This window comes from Buteo buteo, chromosome 19, assembly GCF_964188355.1.
Source record: "Buteo buteo chromosome 19, bButBut1.hap1.1, whole genome shotgun sequence".
Classification (NCBI taxonomy): Eukaryota; Metazoa; Chordata; class Aves; order Accipitriformes; family Accipitridae; genus Buteo; species Buteo buteo.
In genome coordinates this window covers 27434719-27459990 of record NC_134189.1, presented here as the reverse complement: position 1 = coordinate 27459990, position 25272 = coordinate 27434719, and the positions used below count along the sequence as shown (strand labels likewise).

The 25272-nt window shown below is 40.7% G+C and overlaps 1 protein-coding gene across 2 annotated transcripts in view; it reads right to left on the bottom strand.

Moving 5' to 3' along the window:
- The window catches only part of PHF21B (PHD finger protein 21B), a 167034-nt gene that overhangs the window by 25535 nt on the left and 116227 nt on the right, over nt 1-25272 (bottom strand). For both annotated transcript variants that reach the window (XM_075051822.1, XM_075051823.1), the window contains 3 exons: nt 15680-15772; nt 2567-2917; nt 664-786 (listed from right to left, as the gene is read on the bottom strand). In XM_075051822.1, the coding sequence (XP_074907923.1) occupies nt 664-786; nt 2567-2917; nt 15680-15772 (567 nt within the window). The remainder of the gene's footprint in view (nt 1-663; nt 787-2566; nt 2918-15679; nt 15773-25272) is intronic.

The following is a 25272-nucleotide window of genomic DNA, read 5'->3' as shown; positions in this document are numbered from 1 at the left end:
AAAGAGAGATCCCATTTCTAGAAGGACTTCTGATTTATATTTTTAGTTTGCATTGCAAATATAGTTCATGAAAGAGATTTAATCTTATAACCTGCTTTCTACTCTCTTACTTAATTTGAAGGATTTTAAGGTGTTTCAGACTAGAAGGAATCTGTGTACATGTGGGAAGACATATACACAGCAAATGCGAGAAACGGTATTGTTAAATACAATCTAAAAATTGCAAGATTCATTACAAAGAAGATGTAAAAGCTCAGCTTACAAAAGAAATGTTAATTTAACCTCATACTCTGCCTGTAAACCCAAAGTTATATATTTGTTATCATAAAAGAAAATATCTTAAGCTTGTATACACCTTTCATAAGAAATACAGCTATACACACACAAGGTGCCTTGATTATTATGAGACCTCCTATTCTTAACATTTTGTGACACTGGAAGGTTTGAATGATGCAAACCAAATTTGTCAGAGCACCTCACTGGTGGGGACATCCCCCCAGTTGCAGTGATTGGGTAGAGAGATGAACAGCTGGCAGAACCATGAGCACAAATGCAGTAATTACGTATGCACACAGAAAAATGTTTAGAATTGGCCTCCATAATTTAACCACACTGTAGATCACTTATTTAAGAAAAAAAAAAAAAAAAAAGAAAAAAGATCACCTCTGGATTTTCCTCCTTTTTCTTTTTGGTAGCAGGGGGTCCCTGAGCTGACTCTTCAGGAGGTTTCTTTGTCTCCACTTTACTTTCTGTCTGGGTTTGGACTTGAGGCTGAATAATGATAACCTAAAAGACAATGTACAAATAAAAGAAGAGAATTCACTATATGAAACTGGATTTTTCTGCCTGAAACCTTTGATTCTTCTTTGAAGTGTTACTTGATACCCCTACAGACAACAAATGCAAGTCACAAGCCAAAAAATATAAAGCTGGATACCTAGGTTAGGCTTCTAAATCCATATTTAACTTTCTAAAAATTATTTTTTATTGGTGCATTATAAGCCTACTGCAGCCTAAGGGAGCCACTTGATCAGTGCCTCTGAAAATTAGGACACTTTCTATTTAGAGGACTTCTGAAGCTGACTCAGCAGCCTAGCTTTAGCACTCCTGTTGTCAGTGATTTTAAGGTCTTTCCTTTGATTTTATTTTGCATACAGGTAGAAGAGATGGGATTACTACACATTCAAAACCACACTCTGACCTTAGTCATATCAGTGTTATTTCAGAGCAAGTACATGTGGATGGGAAGGAAGATTACTCTTCAGTACTACTCACGTAACTGAGATCAGAGTCCAGTCCTCAGCATTTATGTGTTATGAGCAGTGGATGTCCAGTTTTACATAAACAAAATAAACTATATGTGTTTTAACTTAAAATTAATTCTGGTTTAGTACCCATAGGAATAACTACATGGATCTCTTCTACATGCATGCATGTTAGTGTATCCAGCTGCTCGTATTTGAATTACCACATGAAGATTTACACAGTGCAGATAACATTATCTCAGAAGCTATTAAGTTAAAAGGAATGAAGGACGATTTCTGACCACAGAACTACACGTGTGATTTTATACCAATGATCAAAGCTTCAAGAAGGAGTATGGAAGACCTTCCCAAGCTCACCTTCTTGATGAAGGTTATTGGATTCAAATACTGGGCCTTCTCCATCTATGTCATTGCTAACTTTCAATTAATGTTATTTAATTGTTACATACTTTTTCTCAACTCAGTCACTCTAGAAGATTCAAGAGCATAAAAAGGGATGGTTTTCTTAGTGAGCAGCCAGTTTAAGTAAGAGAAAATAAATTATGTTAGAGATGTAGGGAAGAGATGCCTGCTTTTATTTACCTCAAAAGCCATCCTACATCCTGTATTCTTTTTTAGAACTGCTTGAGAACCTGTGCTGCCAACAAGACCCAAAGTAGTAGGATCCCAGTAGCAAATTACAGTGAACGTCTGCTGGGTACATTGGCAGCCTTTATTGAACCTGTTTCTGGTATAAGAGTGGTGAAGTACTTGCATTTCAAAGCTGAAAAGCAGTACAAAGAGGAAACAAGTAATTCATAACTTGATTTTTTCCTACTGATTCATCTGCTGATCATTTTTGAAACCCTGAGCTCTCATTTCATTTGGTCTTCCCCTGAAAGTGTAGAAGGGAATGCCTGATTATTTGATATAGTCCCCCGGGGTCAGTCGATATCACTGTATCACTGTGTAATTGAAGAGGGAGTCCGTAGGAAATTTGAGCCTGCACAGAATTCAGCGATATTATTAGTGAGGACTGGTTTAAGGAAATGGAAGATCATATGGTGCCATTAATGTCAGGCTACATAATGATGCATTTTATTCCCACTAAAAATTATGCTTGTACACAGACAAGATGTCTACTAGCATCCATGAGTCCCCTTAAGAATTTTCCTTGGTTTCCGATTATTTTCTTCAAAAGGAACCACTGACACCACTCTGCACAGGGCTGTGCACTCCCAGCGGAATATTCTGCTTACATCTGCAATGTAATTCCTGTGTTTGATAACCAAAAAAAAAATGCCGTGAAAAGCAGAACTTACCTTGCTGTCGGCACTAATGAGGAGTGGTTGCACTTTAATGCTATCGTTGACCACAGAGACAGTCGCGCTGGTGCTGATAGGAGTTGCATTGTTGGGGGAGGTGGAAATGATGGCGTACGCCACACCTGCACTGCTCAGAGGTGATGAAATAGCTGTAGACTCGGTGACACTTTGTGACTGGCTGTTAGGCGTCTGTACATGGCTGACGGTGTTGTTGGCAGTCGGGAGGGCAGGGCTGGGGTTTTTGATGCTGACTACGGTTGCCTTCTGGAAGGTAGGAGGCTGCTTGGAAGGTTGGTCTCTGCACGGGGAGATAGGGAGGCTGTCTGGAATCAGGGTCTTTGGCCTAACCTACAAACAGAGAGTTAGACGTTGTTAGGCACAGCCTCACACCATAATGAACAAACACTGCACACATGCACTGTCCCAGTAGAATCCCTAATTGCATTAACCATGGAACAGGAGCATCTAGAAAAACATGATGTAGCAACTCGAAGTAGCCAGCCATTCATTTACTTGTAGATATATTCCCAGCGCTCCTCGGTTGGGTCATTTTGGAGTCCTTTAACTCATTGCAATGCTGAACAAGAAGGGGGGAAAAAGTCAATTCCTCACTTTTATTAGCACACATCCATACAAATGCTACTCGAGTCACATCCAGTTCTCAGTAGGGATGTTTAAGCCAAAGCCTCTGCAAAGAATGGAAACCCCAGACGCAATGATTTCCTGTTCTGAAGGACACAACACTCTTGCTGTGAATTAAGGAGTGGGAACTGAATCATTAAGGGAGTTGTGGGAAAGCATTTACAGGAAGAGTAAGCATATGCATTTATACTGGTGGATCAGTGAATGAAGATCCACACATTTTTTAAGATGTGCCTTGTCTAATGGAGAGGATATCAGTCATGCAATCACTCAGCTCACCAAAAAAAAAAAAAAAAAAAGAAAAAAAAAAGTGAGGGGAAGAAAAGAAACCCACAACCATCGAACTTCATATTTTGTTGCTACGAGTAAAGAGCTAGTTTGCAGCTGCGGGTGGATGCAGAAGGAACTTCCATGGATGGAGGGGAAACCGTTTGCCAAGATTTGCAAAGGCTGCGGCTCTACCCAGAGCCATGAATGATAGCTGCGAACAATTGTTTTCAGCTAATGTGATGTGTTTCCAGTGGGGTAATTAACGTCACCCTGTCAACATGGCTCTGCCTTAACAACATGTTAAGTACAGTTCCAGGACTGAAAATAAATAATTTAAACTGCTTCACATGAAGTTAACTTCACTCCCAGCTTATTCGTTAACACGGCCAGATAAAACAGTCGGTTCCCTCTGTGCTTATTTAGTCCTGTCACTTCTCGCACCTTCCATACTGTGAAACAAAATGACAAGTTGTAACAGACAGACATGGGAAACAGCTGCCTGTGTCACTGCACTGGAGTCTACAGGAGCCCTTCCAATGATGCCGACTTCAATCTTGAGCCTAAGCAAGCAATTTAATGAAAACGCAGGGATGTACTGATGTGCAGAAAATCATCTCCCAAGGCTGGCCATCATCCTCTATCGCGTCAAGGAGGAGCCGTACCCGTTTGTCCCCGCAGCAAGTAGGAAGCGCAGCAACCCAGGCACTGCGAGCTCTTTGCGTTTCGATAACTTGGCCCTCGATTGCCGATAGGATCCTAATACCTACGAGCAGCGCAAATGCGTATCGGAGGCACGGTCCTGCTCGGGAGCGTCTAAATTGTCAGTAACCATGGTAGATGGAAAGTGAAAGAGGAAACGGAGCCGAAGAAGAGCGAGGAGGAGGGTTTGCCTGAGGTCCTGCAGCAGGCTCGTCACAAAGCCAGGGAGCCGCTGTGTCCGGCTCACAACTTCGGGGTAACACTGGAAGGCCTCGTAGACCCACTGTGAAATGATGCAAAACTGGGCTAAACTATGACTAAACATATTCAAGATACACTGACAGTAACTGAAGGGGTTTTTGCTCTTTTTCCTCTATCCCATCACTTTATGTAATGATTATTTATTTAGTTAAGATACCAGACAAATATGCTGCCCGAGTTGTTTAAGAGAGGAGTCTATAATTAGCTTCATTTCCATAATTAGTTAATGTTCTTATGTTCAAAAGTAGTGCACAACAGATTGACTTAAACCCATCTTGGCCCAAGCATTCTGCAGAACTAAGGCTTCTAAGATAAACAGCTCAGTGCAATAGGAGACATGATACTTAAAGCGACTTGTTCATGTCTGTATCAGAGTCAGTTATACAAGCAGATCTTGTAATATCAACTTTTATATTTTCATAATAATATCCTTTCCCTCCTATGTTATATCTTATATAAGTCCCTTGTATGTAAGCCTTTAACAAATTGCTCATGCTCATGTGCTCAGAGACACGTTCACAGAAATAGTATCATTATTCAGGAAAGGAAGTTTGAGAAACTTGGCAAAATACAGTTAAAATGTATTACCATGGCTAAAAAATCCAAATGTAATTCTTAGCTGCTCGGCTAACATATAAATTTTACCACCTCTCCTTAAAACAAAATCATTTTCTTGTAAATTAGTATAACATCTGTTACCAACAGAAATACTGCAAACACACAGATAAGCACATAGAGAGAGAGAGAGAAAGAAAGAGAGAGAGAATAAGGAGTAGTTCAGATCAAAGATTTAATAGAACAGTCACTGAGATCTTTAGAAAAAATCAAGTCTGACAAAAAATCAGCTCAAGAGTTTTTCTAGCCAAAAACTGTCATGTAGTCTACCAGGATCTACTGTATCTGTCACTCTTAATTGCACTTTTATATTTAATCAAAAGCTTAATTAAAGCCAAATGCGTATATATATTCCAGCTATATAATTATCTTTTCTACACTATTACACATATATATTGACTGTCAGATGTAATACCTCAATGAATCCTATACACGCCCTTAATACACATTCTGCAAGTTGTGGATGAATGCATACGACTTTGCTATAAAATCAGGTCTTCCTGCACAGACAATTAAACAGACTTAATTTTCCAAAGTAACATATTCTCTGTAAAGGGCTCCATGCTGAAATACCTGATACGACTTGCCAAACTGGTACAGCACAGGACCATATGCCGGGCGTTTTCTGCCACCGTGTGATACAAAGGAGGTATAGCGGTCTTCAGAGCCTCCGCCTCTGCAAACTCCCTGGCAAGTTCAGCTAACGTTGTGAGAGCGTATTTATTTGCAGTTATAGAATAATAAAAAGGGATCACTACAAAAGAAGTTTCAGGTGCTCCTGAGTTAAAGCTAAAATGAGTTAAAGTTAAAATAATGTTTATTTCTACAGCCTGCAGGCATGAATCCAAAAGAGAAAGCAAGCATAGAAGCCCCTCGTGCTCCAACACCTACGAACCTTCCCCCCATGAATATAAACACTAAGTGTAAGCACTTAATAAACAGCTAAGTGAAAGACCTTTAGCAGAGTTTCACATTAAAACCCAAACTGCTACAGTAATCTGTGAGAATAAATGGTGTCAACTGGGAAGAAAAAAATTAAGGAAACAGCTAGAGTAAATTACTTTTCCTCAGGGCAAAACTGTAGCTTAAATTTGGGAGATGAAAGGAGGACAGTGGCACTAGCAGAAGTTTGGAAGTTGACAGTCACTGAAGAAGAACTGGAGAAAAACTAGGGCAGGGCACGGACTGCGTTTCACATGAAAGGTATCAAAAAGATGTTTTCTACTGGAAGTAGCACAGCTTGGATGGCAGTGGTCCCCATTACAAGAGCCACAGAAATAAAAGGCGCAAAAGTTCAGCAAGGGACGAGAAAAGAGAAAGAATAACAGACAGCACGTATGTTACCAAGCGAAAACTGCAACTGTTGGCGAGCGCTGCAAATAACAATTCTCCTGTAGCTCAACCCTCCTCTCCCTGAATATCTTTCATTTAACTTCTGACAGCTGTCAAAACAGAATGTGATACTACCAGGGCTCTAAATGCAGGAGGAGAGAGCTGCTTCTTGAATATAATGATTTTACAAACCCATGTTGTTCTTGAGTTTCCTCAATACCCACAATAACAGAAACATTTGATTTTAGGCGGCAATATTCAGATGTCCAAAGGCTTCCATTACACTGAAACATCATTCCAGCTCTCAAGAGCACAAATTGTTGAATACCGCAGAGGTGAGCGAACTGCTGAGTGGTGGAGGTGGGAGAGCCTGATGTGTGTCACCACTGACAAAGGCAACTGTGATCACGGGCAATCTATTTCCTGAGCTACATCCCATCAGGTGAGCCGCTCCCATGCTGTAGTAAAGCAAAAGAAGGTAAAAAAGAAAAACTCTTACAAGATAAGCCCTCAAGATCCAACCCAAACAAGTATGGGGGAAAAGGAGGAGAAGGGAAGGAAAGCACACAATTCCTCCCATCTCTGTGGGCAATTCCATGTAGTCCTAAAGGACAGGATTTAATTAGAACAGTTACCTCTGTGCAGATCTGCAGGTGCTATGAGAATTGTTAAGGGCAATTCTGGTAAATGTGTTCTCCTTACGGCCTAGCAAAGAAGGGAAGTTAACAAGTGCACTTCAATTATAAAACCAAAAGGGATCACCATGATCCTCCAGCTCATAGACTGGCCATAGAATTTCTCCCAGAAACTGAAGGTTGATTTTAAAAGAAAATACTAAAGGCTTCTTAATGATTAATTCATCACGAGCCCCAATAAACTGTTATAATATTTTATTACGTGCATGACTGGCATTTTATTGCGAGGTTGAATTTGCCTAACTTCAGCTTTCAGTCCCTGGATCTTGTTACAGCTTTGTCAGCAACACTGAAGAGCCCTCCCCCTCCCCAATATCAGATATCAGCTGGATCGTGCTCAGCATCAATCAGCCCTTCATACTGGCAGGGCCGATCTGTATGAGACTAAATTTTTCAGCTCAACGCAATATCACATTGCCTTTGAGAGAAAGACCATTATTCACACTTTATTTTCACTTCACCCTTGTACTCGGAGCTTAAAAACAAAAACTCAAAATGGATTTGGCACAATTCATATGTCACAGAGGCAAAGTGCTGGGAGCAGCAGACAGAGCTTTCATTCTTGAAAAGCTTTAGAGGATCACATAGAAAACATTAGCAATGGCTGATAAAATGAGTGCAATATGGGGTAATTATATCCTTCACCAGAATGAACAGATGCACACTGACTTCAGTAAAGCTGTGTCTATTTATGCCAGCTGCGGACCAACTCTCTCCTTTTTTAATCAATAAAAATTATGCAAAAGAAAAGGTTCTGCGCAACTTTGCAGCAATGACACACCCTAAAATCCAGGTTGCCCAACTGACCTGAATACAAGTGTTTCCAGCTTGGTTGATTTTTGGTTCCTTTCCTGATAAGCTCCTATTATCTTCAGCCTGGTTTGAGGCCACAGGCAAAATAAACACAGTTTATTTTCTTGCCGCAGGGGGAAGATTTAAAACCACACCTGACCATGGATCCACATACACTTTTCTTCCTTCCCCTTGATGGGACTAAACAAAAAGGAAGTTACTCTTCAGCGTGTATCATGAGGAAACCCCAGGCAAGATGACCCATTTCAGCGAATTCTGTGTTCACATACAACATAAGCCTCTCCTTAGCATCTACCTGGAATATTAGCCTGGGAAGCCACAGAAGAATGATATGAAATGCAGGGCAAACCCCAAGCAACTTCTCCAGCCCACGTTTTCGATCCTGCTGCTCTGGACAGCGAGGACCAGGGAAGAAATCTTAATCTGACTCAAACCAACAGCAACTTTGAATGGACTTCAGTAAGGCCAGAACTGCAACTCGCACCTCGAGCCAAACCCCAGTCTCTCATTTTACATGCCATGCAACCCAAGAAACACCCTGTGGTATGTTCACACATATTCAAATTATGTGCACTATATCAGACATTTTCCACTGGAGTGTATACCTACTGTGCTTTGGTATTTCAATTTGTTAGTCATGGATAGCCAACATCAGTGTAAAGGTGACACACAGATAATATAACCCCTGTGCAATTTTTAAGCTATTTCATTTAGTTTTTCTCCTCCTTCAGCTTTGCTTGATACTACAGAAATGGAAGTTTTGCTGAGAGGGATGTTTGTGTGGGAATCTGCCAGCTCTGCTTTTTGTGGATGTTGGCATAAGGCAGTCAGGTGGGAGTTCTCTATTAAAAATGTTATCAGTGTTTTGAACACAAAACTGTATTTTCACAGGGACTTGACTGACTTTTGCTAATGAAATATACATTTTCTCCTCAGCTATACTGCCTGTATTTTCTGGTTTGGCATTGCTGCTATTGACTTGATGATTCATTAAGCGGCTCTTTTACATTTGCGAAGGGGAAAACTACTATTAAACCAGCAACTTAAAACCAATATTATTCAGAAAAAAACAACAAGGAGGGGTTGAAGTTGACACGGATTTCTGCCTTTTTTCCTTCTGCACAATGATTCTGTCCTTGAACATGCAGTTATCTATGTGCCTGTGAGGAAAGAATTTAATCCTTATTGTTTAGGATTACAGTAGAAATATAAAAGCTAGACTGTGATTATACACACCAGTCAATAACTTACTTCCATTTCTACTCTTTTCAGCGTAACAAGTCAGCTTGCTTCTCTCGCAGATACTCATCTATGATTAACTTACTTCAATTTAAATATAAAGTGTCCATGAAGCCTTTAGGCACAACCGAGTGAACATCTGTCTGCTTTCCTCCTATCCGTACACTTCCATAGGCGAGCTCTGGACTAATCCCCGCAGCTGGGCATTCGCTGGAGTCAAACTCTGGTGTCACTTTAAAGACCACGGATGTCACTGCTTTGGACTGTCCATCACTTTAAGAGCTTTTCCTGCTTCTAGGCAACAATAACGGCACATTATAATGATTTGACCTGCCTTAACTCATCAGCCAAAATCAAAAAACTTGGAAGACAAAATAATAATAAAAATAATGACAAAAATTGTTCTGTCTGCTGACAGCCTGAGCAAGATGGAAAACGCTCAGACATCAGGAGATGAAAATGAAGATCTTGGGGACAGGAAACAGCGCGGTGAATTCCTCCAAGCCCCTGCTGAAGTACTGCAGACAGAGAAAACCTTCCTGTCCATCTGTCATTTGGCCAGAGGCCTGCCGCAAGCTTCTACATCTGGCACAGAGGCTCAGAGACACAGCACAGTCCAGAGCCAAGCCAGACACGGACCTGAAGCCACATCGTTTGCAGGGATGCCAATGGTGTCAGCGGAGAGAAGGAACATTTCTTCTCATCTTCCTGATACTCTGCAAAGCAGCATTTAAGTTTTCACCTGAGCAAAAGGTACCATGTCAGGTGTTAAAATGGCTTGAACCTTTCCTGGGGGTTGTATGGATACTTTAGGCTCCTATGTGCAGACTATCGTGGAGAACCTCATCACTTTCTACAATAAACATTTTCTATGTTACACTCCTCTGACAGAAATATATAGTGGCATGCAATTAATAGTAGCATGTCTATTAAAAATAAGCAAACTGATAAAAAGGAAGCCTAAGCAGAACTCTCAGCTGCACGCGCTTCTTCCCAAAGGGAAAGGATAAGAGAAGAAATAGCTTACAACAGATGTTAATCTTTGTGCTTAACACATTACCGGAAGGTGCTTCAAATGCAGTGACAAGCACGGTATAAAAGCTTATATAGAATAAAACAGATTAACAACTATATTTATTAAGGGCTAGCCAGGCCTCTGCAAACCTTTCTTTTGAAAAAGCAATTTTGTTTCTGTTTTCTGCACACATACAGTCAATGAATATTAAATACTGTTGCAAAACCCTTAGCTTGGTTATATACCACGCTGATTAAGTTACCTTGAATTAGATTATCTCTCTTCTCCTCCACTAGCATTCCAACACATCCCCCTGGAAGCGCTGAGGGTTATATACCAGAAAGGTGCATGACATCCCTTAGGGGATTAGAGTCCCTTTCTCCTCTGATATTGTAATATCGACTTTACCCAATTCAATTATTCCTTACTCAAACAAACAATGAAGTGTTCTTGTCTCTCCATTGCACAATTCTGTGTAACTTTTTATACAAACATGTATATCTGCTAGCTTCTTCTCTAGTTTCACAAAAGGCTGACTTGCATTTAGTAATATTTTTCCACTTTCTAATGGCTATGCACAGTCTTAAAACATTATACTTAAAAATAATGATTAGGTTAGGGTTTTTTCAGACTTATGATGCAAACAGAGAGAAGCTTTGCCACAGACCAATCTGTTAACACATTTCTTCTACAGTACACAGTGGCATCATGCAACTTGTGTTCTGTCTATAGGAGTCGTTTTCCTTTCAAGATATCTTCCAGAAGCCCTATCGCTGGGGAAGCCACAAGTAGTGGTTGGTTTTGGTACACATGTGAAGAGAAGCAGCTGCTATCAGTGGAACTACGCTCATGAAAACTATGACACGAAATTTTAAAAATGAGAATGTGCGTTTAAGTGTTGGGAACATCTAGAGACCGCAGTCTCTGGCTGGGCTCGCACGGTACCCAGTGATGAACAAACACACGGTAACAGAACGGCCCCTATCCCAAAGCCGCCTGCAGCCCAGTGACTGAATTCAGACCCTACTGATATATGTATATTAAAATCACTACGGAAGATAAAAAATAAGCAGCGCTTGACAGCAGAACTGGGTAGAGCCGATTGAAAAACACGCACATTTCACCTAAAATGGTTCTACATACCTGTTTCTTTTCACCACTAACCTACGTGATAGCTCCACCATAGGCATCTGGTATGCGACTCTCTGCTCTACTCTAATCAGCATTGTCATGAGCAAAGCCATCCCAAGCCCTGCCTTCAACCAGGACTGGAAAAATAGGTCAGGGAAATAGCGTTATAATCTGATTTAGCTGTTATTCAAATCATCACAGCCCCTCCATTAATTTGAACGAGAATTGGATTGGGCCCAAATTACTGACAACAAAATGGGAGGTTTATTTTAATATCTTTACTGTTGCATTTAAAATCTTCCATTTGAAGAACAGAAAATAAGATTTCCCATGTGCCTTCAGGTGGCTACAGTCTGACTTCAATTTTTATGTAAACCAGTTCAAAATAGACAGACTGTCTGCACTGCAGCTGGAATTTGGAGCCCCAACTTGACATAAGGCCACTCTCTCCTTACAGTTGATGGGTGCCATAAAGCAGAGGAACAGCTCAAGAGTGAGAGAGTACATCACCCCTGTGTTTGAGTACTAGAACTCCAGAATTTGCTTCTCAGAGTGCAGTGGAGAGTCTGCAGTATCAGAACATGTCACCCAGCTCTAAACCTCAAAGGCCAAAGTAAGAAGAGAAAGACTATCTGGAATTAACTTCCTACACATCACAGCTCATAGCAGAAATGTTGTTTATCTGATGAAAGCAAAAATAACTTCACATTCTGTAAGAAAAAAATTAAAAAAAAAAAAAAAAAGAAAAGAAAAAAGGTCTGTCAAAGAGGCTTGTTTTGGCAAATAATGAATGCCTAAAGAAATATTGTTTGTATTGTGCAATGAACATGTAATTAATGTTTGTTTGCTCACCATTTAATAGCAGTTCTGCACTAAGTGATGGGATTTTGCTGCCATTTGTGAATGTGCAGATTTTGAAACTTCATTCCCCATATGGAAGAGCTCCCAGGGGGTCATATCATAAACCCATTCAAATGAACAAAACAAATGACAAGTATCTGTAAAAATGTGGAAAATGAGAAAGCTGTATGTATTATTTTACATAAGTATTGTTAAGTGCCTCAGTTTACTTGTGTGGTATTTTCTTGCTTGACTGCATAGAGGTAAATCAAAAGAGGCTGTCTAGATGAGGAGAACAAAAGCATCAAAAATGTAAAACTCCTTTAGATGTGATGAGAGACCCTTAAATGGAGGAGTCCCCTGTTTCTTTCCAGCCAGCCTGGCAATGTCTATGCCTGTCATGCCTGCACCCGAATCTAAAGGGAGTGTGAAATCCCAAAGAAATGATGAGATCAGCCAAAAGGAGAAATGTCAGGTAGCAATTGGTGTGCGGTCAAGAATGCAAACACTGACCTGGATTAATCCCACTTATCTACATGCACCTGAAACAGAAGTGCCATCCGTCTGGCTAAGAGTGAAGCGACTTCCACAGGGCGACTCAGTGACAAGTAGGCTCCTAACACGGCAGGGGTCCCCAAAGGGACCCAGCCACACTTTCCCCCCCTCCGTAGACAAGAAGAGAGGCAGCAGCACGTACAGACAAGACTAAGCCAGCTTCGGCGATTGCCACTGTGCCTGTCACTGCACTCGCACAAACTACACCTAGCCTTGGCCTCTTGAGTAAATAGGCAGGCATGCAGGTGGGCTTACTGAAGCCTTTGCTGCTATGGTTTCATTGCTATTAGGGCTCTACACAATTCCCTGTTAAAGCTGGACGTCGCAGAGATGGCGGTCGGGAACGGTACGATAACTTGCAGAACAAGATTCAGCTACAGCTAACGTGCATGAGTGCAGACATTGTACTGCTTTACTTGTTTGTGCGAAATCCTGTGGACTTCTTGGTAGAGGAGTGATCAATATTGTTTTGTTTTGAAAAAGCTGTCCTTTTAATTTGCTGCTACACAGGCACCCAAAGTAAAGTTTTTAGCAGATGCCAAACTCAGTTGGACCCTGCTTGTTAGTATGCTTGGGAAATGGTGGCAAAGCTGCCTCTCAGAAAGTCCGTCCTAGAATGGTCGGATTGTGCCACTAACTCCGAGCAAGGCACAGGAGCCATGCCTGTCACCCAGGGGACAAAAGGAGGTTAGTAGCCAGCCTGCTCTGTAACCAAGTCTGATGCATAATAGGATCACATGGACTGTGATAGGATTTAATTCTGCACATTTTCCAGTTCCTACTGGAAGATACTATACACCCCTTAATTTCCAAATTAATTTTTAATTTGGTGATTGTTTTCTCAGAGCGATGAGGGAGAAGAGGGAAGAGATGTTCTTTAGCATAATACCTTCGCGGTATTACATGGCCTTGCTTCCTGGCATTTTTGTATTTCCATCTGAAGTTCCCAGTTCTCCTGGACCACTAATTCCTACCGACCCTCAAAATTTGCCACAGATGACTGCACACTCACCTACAGTTATTACAAAGGAGAACTTTCACAGTGATACAGTGCTGCAGCTTACTCACAGTGGCCTCCCAGATCACCCGTATCCAGCTGTATCTGAGGAATGACAGCTTTACATCACTCTGACTTATGGCTGTATTAAATGTATTTTGGAGACTATTTAGTTAGAAGCCAAACTTTCCACTAATAGATGAAAACTTGATCTCTCTTTAGACACCAGGCAGAAAGCTTTGAGAGGTGGAAGCAGTTCCCCACCAGGAAACAATATGGGAATTCTAAACTTCTCTGTTAGCTTTGAGTGGGACAGGAACATATAGATGATGATGAACTGCAAAGGAGGACACAGCCTGCAAATGGGACAGGCTGTTGCTAAAGAAGGAGGCATTGGCCTGTGAAAAGCCAGGAAAAACTCAGAACATAAGAAGTACCTCTAATAATGTGGTCTTACATACAGCTGCCTACTTCATTTTTAGTTTTGACAGAAATGAGATTGCTATGTGGTTATTTCCCATGATCTCTACATGAAATAGAAAATTTAGCAAACTATGGCTTAGGGCTGCTGAGGAAGTGGTGGTGTTTCATTAGTATTAAGTATGATTGGATAAACAGGTCTGAAATTGAAGGTCATGCCAGGAAAGGAATGAAACAAAGTGAAATACAAACAAAAATGTTGCCATGAGCTAAACAGCAAGACAGAAAGGGTATGTGTTCTTTTCAAAAAGTTGAAGAAATCAGCTTCCTTCACTTTTTCCACTTCTTCAAAATTGAATCTAACACTGAATGAAAATTTTTCCACTTAACAAAAGCATAGAACATTGATGCTTCTCTAAGTGCAGCATTTGCAATGCCATCATCATTGCTGAAACACAACCTTAATGATAATTTAAGCCACTGTTACAGGTCTTTCAGCTGCTCTTGAACTTCATCTATTTCCAGGAGCAATCTGCTCATCCTTGACACCCCGAAATGGCAGAAATCAATGTGTTATTATGCTGTAAGAACAAATGAAAAGCAAAGTCTTGAACTTGATAAGAAAACTATAACCTTTCTTTATGTTCACAACTTTACCTTCCACAAAATGTAATTTAAAGAGAGAATTTAAGAACTTTATCTTGGAAATACTCCTTCCTCCAGGCAGATTTAGCTCACAGATCTTCTACTAGATTCTGCCACTAAGAAAACATTAGGGGGAAAAAAAAGGAACAATAGGAAGACCCAACATTGACTTCAATGCTAGAAAAGTATTCACATAGGAGAAATAGACCTCTAAGGGCCACACAGGGAGAAATATATTTATACTTAATTTATACTTAATAATCATGAATCCGAAAAGCAAACCATAGAACTGCAGCAAAACACGTGTTGAAAATGACATCCAAAACTTTCGAGAAAGGGGGTTGAAATGGGGAATAAAGTGTATGGTTAGGGAAACAGTGATGGATATTCAGAAAAGAAAACACGGTTTGAAAAGTTTTTTAAAATCTATGAATGTAACTCTCCTCTCACTCCTAGCCAGCCAATCTGGCCTCAGTCTGGCACCTGGGTTAGTTGGGCCAAAACTTTATGCTGGAATAGACAGGGATAAGGCTAGTAAGTTAGTAAAAGAATGTGTGAGTCTAAATCTTGAAGAGAAGGGTTAATACTTCCACCACTTTTTTTAATTACAGAATTGCAGATTTTCACTTCTGTGATTTGTGATTCATCTCATAAAGCATAAATTTACATTTCACCGTATGTACTTTGTTCTTCCACAATGAATCTACAAGTTTTTTTATAGCTTTTCATTGTGCTAACAGTATGGTCCCAGAAGAAAACTGATTTATCTTTTTTTTTCATGAAGTGGAGAAAATCACAACTCTGCTGTTCCACTCACTGAAGGTGAGTCTTTATTCAGCAAAATGAGCGTGCTGACCTACCCAGGCCTGGGCACCAGACAGGAACAGAGTAGAACACATATAAAATGACACAACCCCCCACTTTGGAACTGTATTTTGTACCTGAGGTAGCACTGCTGGTCCTTGTCCTGCCAACCTCTGCAAGGAGCTGACCTGAGGAACCTTAATGGGCACTGCAGTGATAGTTCCCAAAGTCTGTTGGAAGAAAAACAGTTGGACACAGCTTAAGACACTTGCACAGCTTCCCCAGATGGAATCTGCCCGACCCAGCAGTTCCCCTTCCAGCTCTTTGTCTCTTCCCAACTGGCGACAGAAGGGTATGATATACACACCAGCCCATTTGAAGCTCTCTCTCCTGCCTAGAGAGTCAGAGAATCTTCCTCCTCTTTAACCTTCTCTACAAAGCACTGGTAAGTAAAGCCTATTGTCTCCTTAGAGCATTTGGTAATTCTGAGTGCAAAGGATACCTCTCATTGTTCTCAAGTTTTTTTGGTACACAAAGAAAATACAAGTGTGCTGCCATGGCTGAAGGCTGTCTAGGCACTCGCTTGTTTTCAAAGGAGATCTGAAGAAAGGTGAAACACACCACAGTGAGACTTCAAAATGTGCATTGGTAAGACGATGCATTTCATGGTAGCCAGGGTCACAAGAGAAGTTCACTGTGTCTTAGTAAATAGTAAATACTGAATTATTAAAACTGAAAGCTACCTATAAATCTACTACAGCACACTGTAACATAACATTCAGCTAAGATGACATCCATTTGGGCTAACACAGCAGCTATTACTATTGACGTTTCTTTTCTCTACTCACCCTTCTTTTAGTTGTATAACAATTTTATTCAAAGCTTATTTAAAATACTTGAGGTAGCTCCTTCTATGAGTAAATATATTGCTGTATTCTACACAAAGTTTACATTGTAGATGGAGAAATGATATGTTAACGCAGTATTATCTTTAGCCCTTATGAATAGTTAGATACCAAGAGTAAGCAAAATATGTTTTTGTAATAGAGAGTCAAGTACATACAAATTCCCCCTCCCCCAAATCTCTGTGTCTGTTTAGCCCCAATCCTTTTCTGACTTTTTGTCTATCTGTAGCGATACAGATATCTATAGATGTACATTTATGAGTTCTGTTATAGATGGCCTGAACGGCACCTCTTTTTCAAGCCTCACCTACAGAGGCTCTTAAAATACTGGATCTGAGATGTTGTAAATAACTTCTACATTATTTTCTCCATTAAAAAGGACAGATAGCTTATAAATTTAAGATTGGGCCTTAGGTCTAAAGAACATAGCTAACTTTTGCCCTTCACCCTCTTTCATTCCTTTACTCCTGAATACAGTTCATTTTTTCATTAATTGGCCAGTATTCTTGAGACAAGGTTTTGTAACTTCTATCTAACATTTCTTAATCACTGTTGGGACAACATGGCAATATAAGCAAGCAGATGACTGTCATTATAAGAGCAAGAGGCACTTAATCACTGATCACAAAAACTTATCAGGCTGCTAGAAATGGATAATAAGGAAAGAAAAACAGATTCAACTGAATTTCTCTAAATGTAACTCCCCTCAGAACAAAAGTATCGTATCACAGCCAGTAAGATAAAGTATGCTGTTATTACCCCAATCTGGTAATGAAATTTGTCAATAAAAAGGAAACTACCATGTAATCAGCTCAAGGAAAGTAAAACTGTGTCAGGTCCGTGCCAATAAATTCTCCTCAGACCTCAACAACAAAGGGGTAAAACAGTTTATTTCATTCTAACTACAGTGTTTGATAAGAGTACCATGCATTTTCATGCAGAATATTTTTAATAAACTTGTCCTACAGAGTTTATATTTTTAACTCTGCTACTCCTGTTGGAGACATTTGGGGGCGTGATGTTATATATTCAGCAAAGATTAAAATTTGCATAAGATTTGCCTGAGTTAAACAACAAGGAGAGCTGTACAGTTATAAACATGCAAGACAACTTTTCCTGAGTACTCCTGGGTTATCAGTACCCTGGATTATCCATGGCAAAAGAGACTCCATTAAAATTCTGTCTTGAGCCAAGGGTAGAGTTGGGGACGGGGCATGGAGAAAGCAGTATTTCTACCCATGGATGCCAGAACAAGTAAGTTATACCTTCCTGCAGAAATAAAGGTATTGGCAGCAGAGTGAGGAAGAGAAGGGGGTATTTCCACTGCAGTTATCCCTATAGGGTGACACATGGAATAAAAACAGTGGGAAGGATACTATAAACTATCTGAAAGAATGACTTCTTTGCCCTGTCTACCATATCACAGCCTCACACATTGGGAAGGACAACATGATGAATTCCTGCGGTGTGGAGAGGAGAACTTGAGCGGCCACCTGCTGCTATTGCCACTGATTAGACATATCACAACTTCCTGCTTTATATTAGCATGAACTAAAATTAATTCAGGCCAGTTATTTTGCTTTTTAAGGTGAATACCAAAATGAACTTTCTAACCCACACTATAGGAACTGGAAGTTTATCACAAGTATGATCTATATTTTCCCTCCATCCCAACACTGTTTATAAATAGAATGAGTTTTCTTTCACAATGCAGTGAAACCTGTTTTCCCTGGAAACACCAGGAGCACCACAACTTCTCCTGGGCTGCACATACGTCCTCTACAGAAAGTTAAAACAAGTTCTTCCTTCTGGAAGGTCGTGCTTCAAGTGTGGCTGCACCTCTTGTCATTTTTATATATGCTACCTCTGACCTTGAAAACACACATCCTGATAGTCCTATTCCGACCGATACACATGGATTTGCAAGGATTTTCAAACTGGCCAACAGAATACCATGTATTACAATATGAAGTGCTGACACTGAGTGAAATTGGGAATTGACTATAAAGATAAGAATCAAATTACTCAGAAGCTAGATAAGATACAGTTATCAATTGGTAGGATGCACAAAACCTCCATGTCTGAGCAACTAATGTCTTGCCTTGTACTACTTCAAATATCAGTCACAAGGAAAAAAACAACACACTAACCCTGCCTAGAACAGAATGCCTCTGTCCTGTGAGGAAGGAGCTCATCTCAGCCCCTGGGTGCATCGTTGGGCCAATTCTGTTTTATGTTTCAAAACACTGAACAATTGAGCCAAAAGGAAGGGGAATGAGAGAAGAAACAAGGAACGCCATAAAACTACTCTGCACTGTTCTTTTAGCTTCACTTGAAGACAAAGCCAGGATGTATTGTCTGTGGGTATCAGAGAAATGAACTATCATTAGTTCTGTCACCTGCACGCTCACAAAATTCATCAGATTTATTTTCCTGAAGTAGGAGTTCTGCAGTGATCTCGAGAGAACAAAAACAAATTATGGCATTCTTAGGTTATGAAATTTTCAGTGACAAAGATGCAGCCTCCTGTTTACAAATGGTTTTATAGTAAGGATCTGTTATTTAATATTCAAGGAAACAATCTCAGTATAAAAATCATATGGCCAAGGGAAAATTCAAAATGTTAATCTCACATTAATAATAGCACTATAGTATGTTAAAACAGAGAGATATCTAAGAATCTATTTTACTTTTCACTATTTACATTGTTTTGTTATTGTTTCCCAGCTTGGGCAATAAATAGTTCAAGCTGTTGTATCAGCAGAATTCAATGACAGAAACCTCTGTACTTTTCCTGTAACACATTTCATCTGTTATCTCAGGGTACTTCACCTAGGTCAGTATTATTGTCTCCATTTTAGTGATGAAAAAAATCGAGATTTAGAGGTAAAATAATGTTGTCAGAGCTAGACTGTTGTACAGGTGGAAATGCAAGCCAGATTTCTTACTTTAGGTGTCCCATCCAAGTGACTGATTAACCTCATCTCATCTGTTGATGTAGAGTCACATCTGAGTTGCCTAATTTTTAGGTCAGATTTTAATGATCAGACCAGGATGTCTCCACGATGATGGGTGAAAGAGGTGAAGTATAAAACAGAGGGAATCGCAGTTGTGGTTTCTGCAGTGAAGGAGGTGCAGGTGCTAGAACGGATGGTTGGGCAGTTTGGCTCTGGGTACATTTTTCAGTGCATTTCAGAGCAGTGCTTTGTTCCAGTTTAAGTGGTAAATAAACGAGCAGATAAAACCACTTGCCTGGCAAACAAAAAAGTAAACGTCCTTATCTGATGTTCTTGGCCAGGCAATGAGAACTGGACTAACTCCCCATGGCTCAAGCTATAACAGGACAAATACTGCTCACGCTCACCTTAATACTTCAGTTCTAGCTGGGTCCTCAGCTCAAGCTCATGGGCTGCAAGAGGTGAGTAATAAAGGTACCTCCCCCCAAAAAAGGGAAATAAACTTTTTTCCTCCTGTTAACAGTACCACCTATTTTCAATCACAAACTGTCCAGGCTTGCCATGCTGAGCCTGGTGGATCAAACACTTGTCACTCACTGATTCCATACTATCATTTTCATCCATGTGGGCCTTTTTCTTTCTCCTTCCTTTTTTTCCAATTTGCCCGAAGAGCAAGCTGGTGCACATTCTTATAAACCTTTAATTAACAAGCTGAAAAGACATTTTTCTGGCAATGCCTGACCTTTAAGCACTTTGTATGAATTTATCGATACCAGCAGAAACAATAATTTAAAAGGTTATTTTATGAGTGCTGAATAGTTTATGGCAGCACTTTTGCCAAGATAAATGAGTTTCTTATTTCTACATTTACAGCTCTAAGCATTTTAATAAAAAAGGTCCATAAAAGTCAAAGATAACTCCAAATCTCTCCTCTATCTAAGTCTACTTGGGCTTTTCTGGTGACCCCCTGAAACACCTACAATGTGGAGGGAGCACTGAAATGTGCAGTGATGGGGGAAAGTGAAGAGCCAAGTTTCAGTTTGCCTTAGAATTGTTTTGATTTGATTGTATGCATTTAAGCCAGACTTACTATCTTTATACTGATTTTTTTTTTTCCAAATAAAACCAAATTCATCAGGTGTATCTCCTATGGTTTAACTCACTAAACTTTACATTCAGTAGCACTTATTATCCCAGGCAAGCATCTGGGAGATCATGACTCCTTGCTAACTTGTACTTCAAGCCCAAGTCCAGCCCCAGCCCTGGACTGGACCAGGAACCTCAGCCACTGCATCGCTGTGATGGGTTGACCCTGGCTGGATGCCAGGTGCCCACCAAAGCCGTTCTATCACTCTCCCATCCTCAGCTGGACAGGGGAGAGAAAAAATATAACAAAAACTTGCGGGTCGAGATAAGGACAGGAGAGATCATTCACTAATTACTGTCACGGGCAAAACAGACTCAATTTGGGAAAATTAACTCAATTTATTACAAATCAACCAGAGTAAGGTAATGAGAAATAAAACGAAATCTCAGAACACCTTCCCACCACCCCTCCCTTCTTCCCGGGCACAACTTCACTCCCGGATTTCTCCACCAAGCCCCCCCAGGGGCACAAGGGGGACAGGGATGGGGTTTACGGTCATCACATGTTATTTTCTGCCGCTTCACCTCCTCAGGCTGAGGGCTCATCACACTCTTCCCCCGCTCCAGCGTGGGGTCCCACCCACGGGAGACAGTCCTCCACGAACCGTCTCCAACGTGGGCCATTCCCACGGGCTGCAGCTCTTCACGAACTGCTCCAGCATGGGTCCTTTCCACGGTGTGCAGTCCTTCAGGAGCACACTGCTCCAGCGCGGGTCCCCCACGGGGTCACAAGTCCTGCCAGAAAACCTGCTCCACGGGCTCCTCTCTCCACAGGTCCGCAGGTCCTGCCAGGAGCCTGCTCCAGCGCAGGGTTCCCATGGGGTCACAGCCTCCTTCGGGCACCCACCTGCTCCGGCGTGGGGTCCTCCACAGGCTGCAGGTGGAGATCTGCTCCCCCGTGGACCTCCCTGGACTGCAGGGGGACAGCCTGCCTCACCAGGGTCTTCACCACGGGCTGCAGGGGAATCTTCGCTCCGGCGCCTGGAGCATCTCCTCCCCCTCCTTCTTCACTGACCTGGGGGTCTGCAGGCTTGTTTCTCTTACATGTTCTCACTCCTCTCTCCGGCGGCTGTTTCTTCTTGTCCCAACTTTTTTTTCTTCTTAAAAATGTTATCACAGAGGCGTTACCACTATCACTGATTGGCTCGGCCTTGGCCGGCGGCGGGTCCATCACAGAGCCGGCTGGTATGGGCTTTCTCGAACACAGGGGAAGCTTCCAGCAGCTTCTTACAGAAGCCACCCCTGTAACCCCCCCCGCTACCAAAACCTTGCCGCACAAAACCAATACAATCGCCCATTGTAGGAGTTAATGGCTAATGAACGCATGAGGCTGCAACACAAACCACTTGCCAATCCCTGTCACCAGTGACCTATACAGAGCAGACAGGTATTTGGCATGTCAGGGACACCTTTTTTGCTTGAGCAATCCACACACGCCCTCGGACAGGAACAGCAGCAGGCCCACTGTATAGCTGACCTGCAATCTTAGGTGCTGGGTAAATGTCATCCAGTAGCATGCTCCGAAGGGTCACATTTTGAATTGCAAAAACAGGTGAAGAGATGCAAATGAAATAATCTTTTTCAGTGGTCAGTTTACTCACTGAGAAAATAGTAATAAGAATTAAAAAAAAGAAAACCAACCCAAAAGCTCCAAAACAGGAGGACACAGTTGCATGAAAAGCCAAAAAAAGCAGCTACTCCCATGTAACCAAAAGAAAATGAAAAATTTAGAAGATATTGCCAAGTGCAGTTAAAAAAGAAAACCACTTCTCGCCCTCAATTCTTCTATTAATACCCAATAGCATTATAACTATTTGCTATATTTTCTCCTCCTATGCTTCTCCCACATTAAATCAACACCATCCCTAGATCAAGGTTCTCAAAGAAAGCCAAGGGATAGAAGTGTGGGGATAGCGGCAAGAGGAAGACATAAAAAGTGAAACAAAAAAGTATGGTATGGACCAAGAATAAGAATTCAAAGGATGAAGGCTAGAGATGGTTAGAGGATAAAAGGATGCTGAGGCAGAAACAAGGATGAGATTTACATTGTCGATGCTCAGACTAAGGGCCATACATTCAGTTTCCTACTGTTATGTTCTGATTTCTTTAGTCAATGCCTGAATTTTTAAATCCATGACTTACACACATTTGTGATTTTAGTAAACTTCTGCATTTCAGCCCTGAATGAAGACACATATATAAATATATATCTACAGATATGTATCTCTACTTTACTGAAAGATATTTACATTTTACTCAGTTTGGCTAACGGCATTTGTCAGACCATTGCTATGTTTGCTTTGAATTACAAATTCCTTTCCCCTCTCATTTGGATGTACTAGCAAACGCTTAAGGACCTGTTCCAACAAACTCATTGTTGAGCTTGGGTACATGGGCAGTTTAGCATTGTATCACAAATGCAAAACTGTTAGGGGACACAACTCTCCTCCCGTTCCAGAATTATACCAGTACAGATAAAATCACCAAAGTCAATCACTGAAGAGAATCAGACTCAATGAGTAACAGAAGGTTAAAAAGCCACACAGTTTCAAAAGCCTTCCACTACAGCATGTTACCAAAATAAATACTTAACGCAGGAACATACGGGTTTGTTATGTCTTAGCAGAACAGTTCAATTATTTGAGTTCAACTCACTGCATTGCTGTATTATTTGCAAACTATTTTATACTGACATCAATACTGCAGCACAAATATTGTGTTCCTACAATGTATTATAGAAACACTAATCTTTTTCTTTTTAAAGTACATATGCATCTCTCTAAGATCTAGGTCTTCTTCATGTTGCAAATAAGACACCTAAGCTATTAAAAAAAATGTTTTTGTCTGTTATGTGTTCAATATTGGCAACAACAGTTTTACAGAATGGATTTTTAATGTGGTAGTGACAGGGGAACAGATTGCTATGGCAACAGCAAAGATGAAAATTCTTAACCTGAATGGATCGTCACTGAAGTAATTGCAGGGTTTTTTTACCCATTCTACATCCATTTTACAACTTGAATGCTGCATTCAACCTTGAGCTTGCTTTATATAAATGCCAAGCACTATATGCAACCTCCAAGTTCATTTGACTTAAAACTTGCTGCACCTTCCCTCAATAATCCAGGATAGTTGCTGTCCTTTGGCTAACCTAAACATCTGAATGCTATTATTTTTCCATATAGTCCACCAGTAAAAGCACCATGTGCTTGGATATAACTTTGAGGCTCCTGGAAGACGTGTACGCATACATATTTTTTCTTGCCTTCTCAATTTAACTTCTATAAAAATCTGTGGAAACCATTCTTCATTTTCAAAATATGGTGAAATCACTGTGCACGGTATTTCTAATAATCTGGTGGAATAATGGCCTATTTCAGTTTCACACTCAGATTGCATCCCAAAGAGACTGCACTTCAGACACATATGTTGTGTAAACATAAATTTAATTGGAATTTCATAGAAATTTAAAGATTTCTCTCCCAGCTTTTAAAAGTGTTTGTTTTCCCCACTTCCTTTCTCTTTACTCAGAATTCATTAGTCATGCTCCTGTATGTACATTTATTATTGTTATGAAGTAGACAATCAGAATCACAACAAGTCCTGTTGCTTTTTTAAAATACCAGTACTTTTGAAACCACCCTTTCTTTGGGCACTAAAAATACCATTTAAACCAACCCTCATTATAGCCAATTAATGATGTCTCAAACTACACCAGATGCTTTTGCACTGAAACGGCCTACGACTGCTCTCATTGCCTGTTACAAGGCCCAGTACCAGGGTAGCCAAATTCCACACTGCTTCGAAAGCCATGGTGTGACCAAATTCTTAATTGCTGCTGAGGTGTTCGTACTCATCCCTCTCAACACCACTCATCTGCAAGGAAACCCACAGTTGTATCAAAGCTCATGAGGGTTTCAGAGGAGCATATGCAGAGATAAAGCAAAAAATCTTCTGCTTTTACCGTGGCTTTTAGGCTTTTCAGAGCTCCATCTAATTTACCTCTGCTTTTACCACAGCTCTCAGACTCTTCAGACCACTATCCATACTTCTTGCCACTGGCACATTCCCATCTGGGTAAACTCAAGAATACAAACTCTGTTTGAACACACTGTGGGTATGTACTCTGGCAAAGGAAAAACATGATGAATAAAGTTCATGAGTTTCCCTGGTTCAGAAATTCCACTGGTTACTCATGCGGGAGACAAGATAGCTGTGCCAAACATCTGTTCCTAAACACAGCTTCCATCACATTACTTACTGGTTAGTATTTTTTTTAAGGCACCATTATTTTTATCAAAGGAAACAGCCAGGATTTTTCCACAGTCATTAGATCACACTCTAAATTTCTGAAAAGAAAAAAAAGAAAAAAGAAGAAAAAAAGTTTGGCTATGTGAACTGCATTAGCATGCACATACCTGTTCTGTGATTTGAAGCTTTATTCAGAAATCGTATTCAATTAATTAAGTCTCCACCTCCTGAACAAATTTGTATGGTCTCACTGAGTTGCAACACCACCACTCAGCAGCTGTGATCACACCTATAGTCTCTTGCTCAGCTGATTCATAAAAGATTTGCTGTTTAACTACTAAACTGTTCCAGGTTGATGTTGGCTTTAATGACTTATGTCTTCAAATTACTTATTCTCTGTTCACAGTCTGTGGAAATCTTTCCAAGTAAAAGGAGAAAGGCAGGCACAACATGTCGCACAAAGCAGTTTCT